General features: G+C 45.1%; 1 protein-coding gene across 1 annotated transcript in view; it reads right to left on the reverse strand.

Annotated features, from left to right (window-relative positions):
* The window catches only part of LOC134949800 (rho GTPase-activating protein 6-like), a 612,536-nt gene that overhangs the window by 9,881 nt on the left and 590,323 nt on the right, over positions 1-12,332 (reverse strand). The window contains exon 10 of the mRNA XM_063938526.1: positions 6,900-6,997. Within this exon, the coding sequence (XP_063794596.1) occupies positions 6,900-6,997 (98 nt within the window). The remainder of the gene's footprint in view (positions 1-6,899; positions 6,998-12,332) is intronic.

The raw sequence follows: 12,332 nt of genomic DNA on the forward strand, positions 1-12,332 counted from the left end.
CGTTACCTTTGCAGGAAATGGTCTCCTCAAACAAACCTGATCGGATTTCGCATACAGACGAATCCGAAACAGCATTTGAGAGACTCAAACAATGCCTAACACAGGCACCAGCACTAGGTATGCCAGACTATGGGAAACCCTTTGAACTATACGGAACAGAAAGTGCTGGGTGCGCAGCAGGTGTACTAACCCAAAAACACGGTGACGCCAGCAGGCCAGTCGCATACTACAGCGCCCAGCTAGACACGGTAGCGCGATCCCTCCCCACATGCTTGCGTAGCGTTGCGGCGATAGCATTGCTAGTGACGAAAAGCGAAGATGTCGTGCTAGGCCACAACCTCACAATCCATACACCGCATGCGGTATCTGCCTTATTGAATTCTGCCCAAACCAGACACGTCTCATCAGCAAGGTTTACAAGATGGGAATTGGCATTAATGGCCCCAGTAAACATCACCATAAGGAGATGCAGCGCATTAAATCCTGCAACATTTCTCCCAGGTGTGCCTGGTCAGACACAAAGGGTGGAAGGTGAGAGTGATGGGGAAGGAGGATTTAATGCAAAGGGAGATACACATGATTGTATGGAATATTTGACCCAAAATTTTACCGCAAGGCCTGACATCAGTGACAACCCACTGGAAGATGCAGAACTAACGTTCTACACGGACGGTAGTTGTCATAGACAGTCAGACTCGGGAGACTTGTGTACTGGATACGCAGTCGTAGATGACCAAGACACCATAGAAGCGGAACCGCTAGGCCCACCTCACTCAGCCCAGGTTGCTGAACTGGTCGCCCTAACCAGAGCATGTGAATTGGCTAAGGGTAAGTCAGCCAATATCTACACCGATTCTAGATACGCCTTCGGGGTAGTACATGATTTCGGAGCCCTATGGCGGCTCAGAAATTTCATGACGGCGGCTGGTACACCGATAGCGCATGCAGCTCACATAAAAAGGCTTCTAACAGCGATACAGGAACCCGACAGAGTGGCTGTTATCAAATGTAAAGCACATACATATAGCCAAGACCCAGTATCCCTTGGTAACGGCCGAGCAGACGAAGCCGCAAAGCTTGCAGCTGCTACCCCCATACAGACAGACACCACACAACTGATGGTATTTAATACCATCAACACACAGAAGTTGTGTGAGATGCAGAATTTGTGTTCCACACAGGAAAAAGCAGTCTGGAAGGCAAAGGGATATGGCCAGGAGTCCTCAGGGCTCTGGACGGATGGACATGGTAAACCAGTGGCCCCCAGGGCATGCCTTCCATGTCTGGCTGAAGCAGCTCACGGGCTGACTCATCTAGGCAAGGAGGGGATGTGCAAATTGGTAAGAGCATACTGGTGCGCCCCAGGATTCTCCTCTCATGCGAGTAAAAGAGCAATGTCATGCCTTACCTGTCTGAGAAAGAATATTGGAAAAGCAATACCTACAGAACCATCCCATATCCCACCTGCCGGCGGCCCTTTCCAGGTAATACAAATTGACTTCATTCAATTACCCCCATGTCGAAATTTGAAATATGTACTTGTTTGTATAGATGTTTTCTCGAATTGGGTCGAAGCTTTCCCAGCAGCTACAAATACCGCTATGTTTACAGCTAAGAAAATTGTGCAGGAATTTGTATGTAGATATGGTATCCCTAGAATCATTGAAAGTGATAGGGGTACCCATTTTACAGGTGATGTCTTTCAAGGAATGTGTAAGTTGATGGGAATTGATAGCAAGCTGCACACTCCGTACCGTCCACAGGCGAGCGCGAAGGTCGAAAGAGTGAACAGCACTATTAAAAATAAATTGAGTAAAGTAATGGCAGAGACAGGATTGACGTGGCCAGAAGCTTTACCCATTGTTTTGTATAGCATCAGAACCACTCCCAGGTCCCCTCTTAATCTGTCTCCTTTTGAAATCTTGTTTGGTCGACAACCGCATGTCATGATTAACCCTCAGGATGATTTGAAATGTAACAATGAAGTAACTGTAAAGTACTTGATTAACATGAGTAAGCAGTTGAGGAATCAAAATGATAATCTGAAGTTGATGATTCCTGATTTACCAGATAGTAATTGTCATGACATTGAACCTGGGGATTATGTAATGATACGAAATTTTCTACGCTCAGGTTGTCTTATTGATAGATGGGAAGGACCATACCAGGTCTTATTGACTAGCACCACAGCATTGAAGGTGGCTGAGAGAGAGACTTGGGTCCATTCATCCCACTGCAAAAAGGTTGCTGATCCAGAGAAGTCCCGTGATAAGGAACAGACGGTAGAGGTTGTATCACTGGAGTGTCTGTTCCAGGAGGACTGAGGCGGCACCTGAGCCTTGAAGACCGAAAGCAGTTGTCGACTCCCTTCTCCCTTTTATTGTTTTTCTCCACTTCCCATCCCCTCTTCCTTGAAATTTCTTTTTTCCACTTCTCATTCTTCTCTATTTCCTCCTCAAAGATGGACTTGCCCCAAGAGACTGTGATCCGGATTTTGATGTTAACCATGATGTTGACCAGAGCAGTCTGTTCCGGCGAGAGTACCATAGAGGTCGAGAGAGGTTCTGGAATGGGTTCCGATTATGATGATGGAGGCGTAGTTTTCCAAGATCAACCAAACCAACAAGCAAAGGCGAGTATCAGAAAACGATCCGATAGAAGAAATTGTGATGGATTGTTAGCTGAAGAAAATTGTATCTGTAGGCTCTGTGATAATCTGGTTGAAGATGGATGCATAAAGAAATGCCAATCCAGTTTTAATATCCATATAGACCGGCATCCATTGAGTGACTATCACTCTTTAGTGGGTAATGTGTTAAACCAAACAGATTGTTGGGTATGCTCTCAAGTACCTCAGGGTCATAGCAAATCAGGGCTAGTACCATTTCCTTTAACGTTAGGGGAGGTACTTGAGCTAAGTGGTAGGAGACCGGTGGACCGGAGGTTTAATATCTCCAGCCCTCCTAGTTTGAAGCTCCACCAATACCATGTGGATAGGTCCCTCTTATGTTTCAATATCTCCAATCCCAGAAAACCGGGAAATTGGGAAGTGTCATGGAGCAACCTTACCATGACCTTTTCACACAGAGCAGATAGAATGCCTACAGATACAGAGCTGGTACGCCACATAGCCAGTAGAGGAAAATCTTTCCGGTATCGATATACCTTAGGAAATAGGATTACTAGAGTTGGAGAGGTATCACCAGGATACTGTGCACATATCGTACAAACTGATACGTGCATTAGGCAGATGGAAGAATTAGGGTCAGGAGATTTCACCTGGAAGGTTTGTAACATGGTCATGTCCTTCTCCGTCCCATATGTTCTCCCCGATGATGCATATTTCATATGCGGGAGAAAGGCGTACAAGTGGCTTGCCCCAAACTCTGAAGGATTGTGTTATATTGGAAAAGTATTGCCTGAAGTGATGACTGTTACACATGACAAAATGAAGGACATACACCGTGGTGCCCAAGCTCCTTATACTCACACTCATTACGAGCACCGAGTTAAAAGACAACTGTCAGAAAGGTTAGAGCATCCGGCCTCTGATCTTATCCATGAATCCACCGGGATTCAGGTCCTGGTCGCGTTAGATTTCACTCGTACCGCTCGGGGAGTGATGAATTATAGATACATTTCCGCACTCGCCAATTTGTTAGATAATATCACTGAAATGTATGATGACACGTTTAGATACACTGGAAGAGAACTTCAAGCTTATAAAACAGAACTAGTTCAGCATAGGATGGTTCTTAATTATCTTACAGCAGTAACAGGCGGATATTGTGTTACATTGGCAACACAGTACGGCATAAAGTGTTGCACTTATATCACGAATAGCACCGAGGATCCGGTAGAGGTCATAGACCAAAAGATGGACGACATTCTCCAATTAAAGTGGGAATTTCGCCGAAAACACAATCTCACCCTTGCTGCTGTAGGTAATGAGCTGACTGGTTGGGTGTCATGGTTGAACCCGCGAAATTGGTTCTCCGGTTTAGGAGACTGGGCTCAAGGAGTCATAATGGATGTTGGAAAGTTTCTACTATGTATCTTGGGTGTCGTTATATCGATTGGATTGATATTTAGATGCGGGCAGGCTTTAATGAGGTGCAAACAAAGTACAAAAGTGATGAGCTTGAGGAGTGAGGAAACCGTAATTAACCTGGATTTGATTTATGACCCAATGATAGAAACCAGGATGTGATGAAAATGCGATTATACGGTCCGTTTCTTTCACCTGTTTTTCTGCTTTTCTCCAAGATACAAAGACCCCCTTGGACGAGGAAGTTGACGAGACGCTATACAGACAACAGACAAGCACCAAAGATGAAGTTTTGACCACTTGAGAAATGGACACTTGATGAACTTTGCCATGGATCCCCAGTTTCCCTAGTACTTTTAAACTCACGCTAGCCCAACATTTTTTGTAAATCTGATGGCTCAGACAAAGCTATTTGCTCATGCCCAAGGAGCAATACAGCGCAAAGAAGACGACTCTCAACAGATACCGAACACAACTTCGACGACAGATGTACATTTCCCTGACATAGAATATCATTGCATTTTCCATAAGTGTTCTTTATCTTCATCTCTACAACCCTCAGGTAATGACACACATAGACGATAGGGAATACAGGCACAGATATCAGCAACCACATACCTCCCCCATTCATGTATCATCAACTAAAATGTGCTCCCCATTTTGTTCAAAATCCGAAAAGAGCTCGGTAAAGTTTGACAGCCCATCCACAGACCTGTACCACAGGATAAGAAGGAATTCAAATGTATACTTCGCAATACCTCGAAGCTTGATTTACAACACGTACGGCACGATGATACATGACCCTCCAAACATGGACTCATACACACATGCTTCTACTTTCTCACTAGGTCATACCCTCTTCACACCTACTCCTCTCTTCTTCCTTACCCCACCATGGAAATCAATTAACCCCTGACTTGCATTTTTCTCCTTAAATGTTTTGTGGCAGTTATTATTGACTGCCAAAGGGTGGACTGTCAAAGTCAGAAAAATGTCTCTATGCACGTTGCCATATTTGCACCGCACACTGGTCCGTGCTGCGCATGCGTACGCTCTCCCGTGAAGGCGCATACCCGCAATAGCGTGCACTCGCAGGCGCGGTATGCGTATTTACGGTAGAGTTTATGTAGTCGTAGCGTGCGACTCATTCGTTACATATTTTCACAATTAATGTAGTTTATAGATCATGGTCCCTTTGATAGTTTCTGAAAGTTTGGTTAATATAGAAGGTCCCTGAGCTAAGGAATCCCTCTTTGTATCGTACGAAGGGTCTAACAGGAATCATACAGCAGTGTTTGGTACCCATCGGAAGAGTATTTAATTAGCAATATTCCGGTGTTGGTTTGGAGCGTATTAATCGCTCGTGCGAATAGTTATGGACATAAGAAGTTTATGTCCATTTCTACTATTTACTCATACTCAGGTATGCGGCGGGAAACCTAGTTCCCCACCCACCTGAGCTGTTTGAAATCGTCACAGCCCACCTGTATGAATCAACCTATGACCTTTTGTTATGATGCAGGGCCGAATTCCGACGTCCAATGGACAATGGGATTGTAGGGACTGTAGGATTGCATTGTGTGTGGGGCATAAATAGGCAGGCCGACCACATCCAGCTCTCACTCTTCAACGGTTCTCATTGCTGAAAATCGGGTGCTGGATGTCCAGGCGCATGCGATCGTTTACCCTTGTGCGTAAGTTTCTCTCCGTTATCATTGTCTTTCTGTGAGCCAATTTCTCTCATCTCTCTCCGTCTCTCTCTCTCTCTCTTTCCCTTCTCTCTCTCTCTCGTATCTCCCCTAGACTAGTATTGTATTGTATTAGATAGTATTGTTTAGTTCTGTGGTTAGGAAGTCTCTGTTATATTGTAGTGTATCATTTGTACTGTTATCCCCTTTTTACAAGTATACTAGATATAATACAGTTAATAGGCTTTGGAACCTAAACCAGTATCTGTGTATTTTCTATAGTGTTAAGTGTTCACTTGAGCGTCGGTGACGCTCAAGCAGCTTTGTAGTTAGTCAGGTTACACAAGGTTGCACTTACACCCTGTATTCACATTAAGGTATTCCGTGTATTTCATTGGTATAAGGTTTAGACATAAAGGTATAGCGTTGTGAGCGTCTGAGCCGCTGGTGATCTCCTCGTGGTCTCGAGCGTCCGCTACGCCATAGCGAATCATTACTCTAGTCATAGCCAATAACGTGTCCTGTGATCGCTGGGCCGTGAGCGAACGTGACGCTTGAGCGTCTCGCCTACGGCTGAGCGATCGTTACGCAACTAGCGTACCATTACGGTACTTCTTAAGTAAACAGCGTACAGTGTTCTTAGCTTCATAAAGGGTTGTTTATACGACAAGGGAATTTAGCATTGTCAATGCATGCACAGTTCTGACCTGATCGCAGCGCTGCACAAAAAGCTAGCATGCGATCAGGTCTGAATGACCCCCATAATTATATAAGCCTGTCTTTGTCTTAGTTGAGACAAAATGTTGAACATTAAATACATATGGGGGTATCCAATTAGCCGCTATAATGCCATGGCCGTGAAAAATGGGACTTTTATCACTAATTTTTTTCCATTGGTATCCAATTACATCATGAAAAAAAAATTCTTGCAAAAATACATAGGATCCACGGTTATGTATTTTTGCGGCAAATTTCATGGCAAAAATAGTCACTTATCGGGGATTTGGTTCACTTGCCTGAAGCGGCCTGCTATCGGGGCTAATAGGATAGCCCCCCTTTTTAAAGGCTTTATTTTTGTTTATAATTTACAATACAATAAAAATGTTTACAAAAAAGCACAGTATTTTTGAATTATGTTTTCTCATATATAAATGGTCACTTACTGAGAGAATGAAGAGTTTCGACGTAATACATAATCTACAACTTCTGGATCTGTTTGCAGCAAGCTCATTATGATGTCACCATGTGTATGAGAAGGTACCTGCAGTGGAAAAAAGGGACAGCACAGTAACAATAGGTGTATCTGTCTTCAGGAGTAAAGCCCCGTACATACGGGGGAGATGTGTGCTGAGCGATCTAGCACAGACCACTCAGCACACATCTCTCCCCCCGCTCAGCACTCTGCGCAATGTGCGCTGAGCAAGGGGGGAAGGGGGTGGCGCTCAATTTCGCCCAGCGGTGAAATTAGCATTCTCACTAGATTTGCCAATCTAGATCCAGCGATATTGACGCGCGAGACCGCGCATCGCTGTCGGCACTCTTTACACGAGAGATTCGTGCTTAATTTCTAATCAGTCTAGTCAGATTGCTTAGAATTTAAGCACATTCCTCTCCGTGTGTACCCCCCTTTAGTTAAAGTTACTGTGTTACTGAGCAGTAATATAAACAATAAACTAACACAAAGAAGATCTGTTTGGGGTGCACTAGAGTTAATATATAATTTTTAATAAAATCACTTAAAATAGTATATCATAGATACACTGAGCCATGCATAGCATGTTAAAATTACAATATAGTGAAAGTAGTGCACATAATGAAAAAGAAAATGTGAAATAAAAGCATTTCATATGACCAACAGACTGCCTATTAAATTTCTTTAATTTCTTGAAACAATTATTTTACACTTTTGTCTGTACCTACCGGTTCAATTTAATAATGCCATAAATGGAGTATCAAGGTAATGTTTCTTAATAAAATAATGATAGATGATCTCAAATGGTCTTTTTACACATTAGATACTGTGGGCCGAATTCAATTAGTAGTGAAATCGCGAAAAACTGAATTTTCATGGGTGTTTCTGCTTCTGCGATTCGGCTATTCAATTGTACATTTGCAAAAGCGGGATTCCCGTGAAAATTGTTGCTTGGAGTGAAAAATGAAAAATGGTTAAATCTGCCTGTACCCCCCAAAAAAGCTAAAGTAGCATTGGATAACAGTATAAAAGTTTATTATTGGTTGTAATAAAAGTATTTGTGGTTATTAAATTGGCTCAAATGGCTGTTAAATTAGCTATTTTAAAAATGTAAAAAAGAGCATTTTTTTCACTAAAATTATATAAAATAAAAATAGATGTAAATATACAAAAAAGTGAAAACAGACCGATTACTCTCACCTGCAAGTCTAAAAACACTTGTCCCACTCATAAAGCACCTTAATATACCTTTTCCATACCTTGTACTACAATTTCCATCAATCTGCACTTTTTCACCCCAAAAATAACGTTGTTATTATTGGGCAATTAAAAATAATTAAAAACATCTAAATGCCTAATTCAGGAATTCCCAACCGGAGTCCTCAAGGCACACCAACAGTGCAGGTTTTAGTGATATCCAGGCTTCAGCACAGATGGTTAAATCAAAATAACTGAGCTACTAATTAAGTCACCTGTGCTGAAGCCTGGATATCACTAAAACCTGCACTGTCGGTGTGCCTTGAGGACCGTGGTTGGGAATGCCTGGCCTAATTAGTCATTCAGGGGGTGTCCAGCAGGGCCGGTTCTACCCCTTGTGGCGCCCAGTGCGAGAGTTTCCACTGGCGCCCCCCCCCCCCTCTCCGTGGCAAAACAGTTAGTGTGCGGGGGGCGTGGCTTCATATGGGAGGGGCGTGGCCAGTTATGCTCACAGTAGCTGTGCCCCCCAGTTGATTTGCCCCCTCTTTATTTGCCCCCAGTAGTTGTGCCCCCTCTTTATTTGCTCCCAGTATTTGTGCCTCCTCTTTATTTGCCCCCAGTAGTTGTGCCCCCTCTTTATTTGCGCCTCCTCTTTATTTGCCCCCAGTAGTTGTGTCCCCAGTATTTGTGCCTCCTCTTTATTTGCCCCCAGTAGCTGTGCCCTCTCTTTATTTGCCCCCAGTATTTGTGCCTCCTCTTTATTTGCCCCCAGTTGTTGTGCCCTCTCTTTATTTGCTCCCTGTCGCTGTGCCCCCCGCTTACAAACACACACACACAAAATAATAAAAACAATACTTACCACTGCCCCGCTCCTGCTTCTTCTGCTGCTGCTGCTCCGTCAGTCTGGCCGCCCGCTCCTCTCTATAGGAGAGACGTCAATGACGTCTCTCCCATAGCGCCGCACAGACACTAGAGGTCAATAACGACCTCTAGTGTCTGTGCCTGGAGTCGGCTGCAGCGGACGCCCACACAGCCCACGGCGTCTGCTGCAGCCGTGGAGCGGGGAGCGGAGTGCGGGCAGGCGGCGGTGCCTCCGGGGTGACTGCGGCCGCGCCCCCAGGCCGCAGCGCCCCGGGTAAAGGCACTGCTTGCCCGCACCAAGGACCGCTCCTGGTGTCCAGGGGTTCAGAACCAAATCCCAACATTTTTAACTTAAAATAGGGATTTTTCTCAAGTACTGTATATCACCATCTCAGATTTGGTGAATTGAAATTTGCAGTAAAATTACCACAAATCCATTTTTCGCAGACAGCTGAATAGGCACTTTGGGTACTATTCATGTAAGAATGCGATGTTTCACGATCCAACTCCGGCTCAGGTTTTCCCGCCTAACTCAGATCCCAAAATGAGGCAAACCATCATCCTCCCGCTGTCGGATTCTTGTGGGTTTCAGATTCTATAAAGGTCCCCAGGGATCGCACCATTTTCACTCTGGCTGTGGAGCTTGTTTAGTGCAGATGTGCCGTGTCCATTCAGGGGTGCTCTGTTGTCCATCCAGGAGTGCTGTGTTGTCCATCAAGGGGCTGCTGTGTCCATCCAGGGGTGCTCTGTCCGTCCATCAAGGGGCTGCTCTAGCCTCCAGGGGTGCTCTGTCTGTCTAGGGGTGCTCTGTTCATCCATTAGGGGGCTGCTGTGTCCTCCAGGGGTGCTCTGTCCATCCAGAGATGCTCTGTCCATTCATCGCAGGGAATCTGTTCCAGGTGTAAAAAAATTAGAGATGTGCACTGGAAATTTTTGGGGTTTTGTGTTTTGGTTTTGGATTCGGTTCCGCGGCCGTGTTTTGGATTCGGACGCGTTTTGGCAAAACCTCCTTAAATTTTTTTGTTGGATTCGGGTGTATTTTTTTTTCAAAACCCCCTCAAAAACAGCTTAAATCATAGAATTTTGGGGTAATTTTGATCCTATAGTATTATTAACCTCAATAACCATAATTTCCACTCATATCCAGTCTATTCTGAACACCTCACACCTCACAATATTATTTTTAGTCCTAAAATTTGCACCAAGGTCGCTGGATGACTAAGCTAAGCGACCCAAGTGGCCGGCACAAACACCTGGCCCATCTAGGAGTGACACTGCAGTGTCAGACAGGATGGCACTTAAAAAAATTGGCCCCAAACAGCACATGATGCAAAGATAAATAAAAAAGAAAAGGAGGTGCAAGATGAAATTGTCCTTGGGCCCTCCCACCCACCCTTATGTTGTATAAACAGGACATGCACACTTTAACAAACCCATCATTTCAGCCACAGGGTCTTCCACACGACTGTGGCTGAAATGACTGGTTGGTTTGGGCCCCAACCAAAAAAAGAAGCAATCAATCTCTCCTTACTCAAACTGGCTCTACAGAGGCAAGATGTCCACCTCATCATCATCCTCCGATTCCTCACCCCTTTCACTGTGCATCCCCCTCCTCTCAGAGTATTAATTCGTCCACACTGGAATCCACCATCCCAGGTCCCTGTGTACTTTCTGGAGGCAATTGCTGGTGAATGTCTCCATTAAGGAATTGATTATAATTAATTTTGATAAACATCATCTTCTCCACATTTTGTGGAAGTAACCTCGTAAGACGATCGCTGACAAGGTGACCAGTTGCACTAAACACTCTTTCGGTGTAGCCAGTTTGTGCAAGGGCCTCCAAATTGCCTCTTTTTCATGCCAGTATACGTACGGACTGTCTGACGTGCCTACTTGGATGCTGTCACTCATATAATCCTCCACCATTCTTTCAATGGTGACAGAATCATATGCAGTGACAGTAGACGACATGTCAGTAAACGTTGGCAGGTCCTTCAGTCCGGACCAGATGTCAGTTTTCGCTCCTGACTGTCCTGCATCACCGCCAGCGGGTGGTTTTGGAAAACTGATCCTTTTCCTGTTAGCTCCAGTGGCGGTAGAAAATGAAGGAGGAGCTGTTGGCGGGTCACGTTCCGCTTGACTTGACAAGTATCTCACCAGCAGGTCTTTGAACATCTGCAGACTTGTGTCTGCCGGAAAGAGAGATACAACGTAGGCTTTAAACCTAGGATCGAGCACGGTGGCCAAAATGTAGTGCTCTGATTTCAACAGATTTACCACCCATGAATCCTGGTTAAGCGAATGAAGGGCTCCATCCACAAATCCCACATGCCTATCGGAATCGCCCCGTTTCAGCTCCTCCTTCAATCTCTCCAGCTGCTTCTGCAAAAGCTTGATGAGGGGAATGACCTGACTCAGGCTGGCAGTGTCTGAACTGACTTCACGTGTGGCAAGTTGAAAGGGTTGCAGAAACTTGCACAACGTTGAAATCATTCTCCACTGCGCTTGAGTCAGGTGCATTCCCCCTCCTTTGTCTATATCGTAGGCAGATGTATAGGCTTGAATGGCCTTTTGCTGCTCCTGCATCCTCTGAAGCATATAGAGGGTTGAAATCCACCTTGTTACCACCTCTTGCTTCAGCTGATGGTGGGGCTGGTTCAGGAGTGTTTGCTGGTGCTCCAGTCTTTGGCACGCAGTGGCTGAATGCCGAAAGTGGACTGCAATTCTTTGGGCCACCGATTGCATCTCTTGCACGCCCCTGACGTTTTTTTAAAAATTCTGCACCACCAAATTCAATGTATGTGCAAAACATGGGACGTGCTGGAATTTGCCCACATGTAATGCACGCACAATATTAGTGGTGTTGTCCGATGTCACAAATCCCCAGGAGAGTCCAATTGGGGTAAGCCAATCTGCGATGATGTTTGTCAGTTTCCGTAAGAGGTTGTCAGCGGTGTGCCTCTTATGGAAAGTGGTGATACAAAATGTAGCCTGCCTAGGAACGAGTTGGCGTTTGCGAGATGCTGCTACAGGTGCTGCCGCTGCTGTTGTTGCTGCGGGAGGCAATACATCTACTCAGTGGGCTGTCACAGTCATATAGTCCTTAGTCTGCCCTGCTCCACTTGTCCACATGTCCGTGGTTAAGTAGACATTGGGTACAACTGCATTTTTTTGGATACTGGTGAGTCTTTTTCTGACGTCTGTGTACATTGGGGGTAATTCCAAGTTGATTGCAGCAGCAAATTTATTAGCAGTTGGGCAAAACCATTTGCACTGCAGGGGAGGCACCAGCAGCAGTAGACGTTACACTCAAAGATCCATCGGAGGAATCCCAGTCAGGAGAGGA

This window comes from Pseudophryne corroboree, chromosome 8 (genome assembly GCF_028390025.1).
Source record: "Pseudophryne corroboree isolate aPseCor3 chromosome 8, aPseCor3.hap2, whole genome shotgun sequence".
Classification (NCBI taxonomy): domain Eukaryota; kingdom Metazoa; phylum Chordata; class Amphibia; order Anura; family Myobatrachidae; genus Pseudophryne; species Pseudophryne corroboree.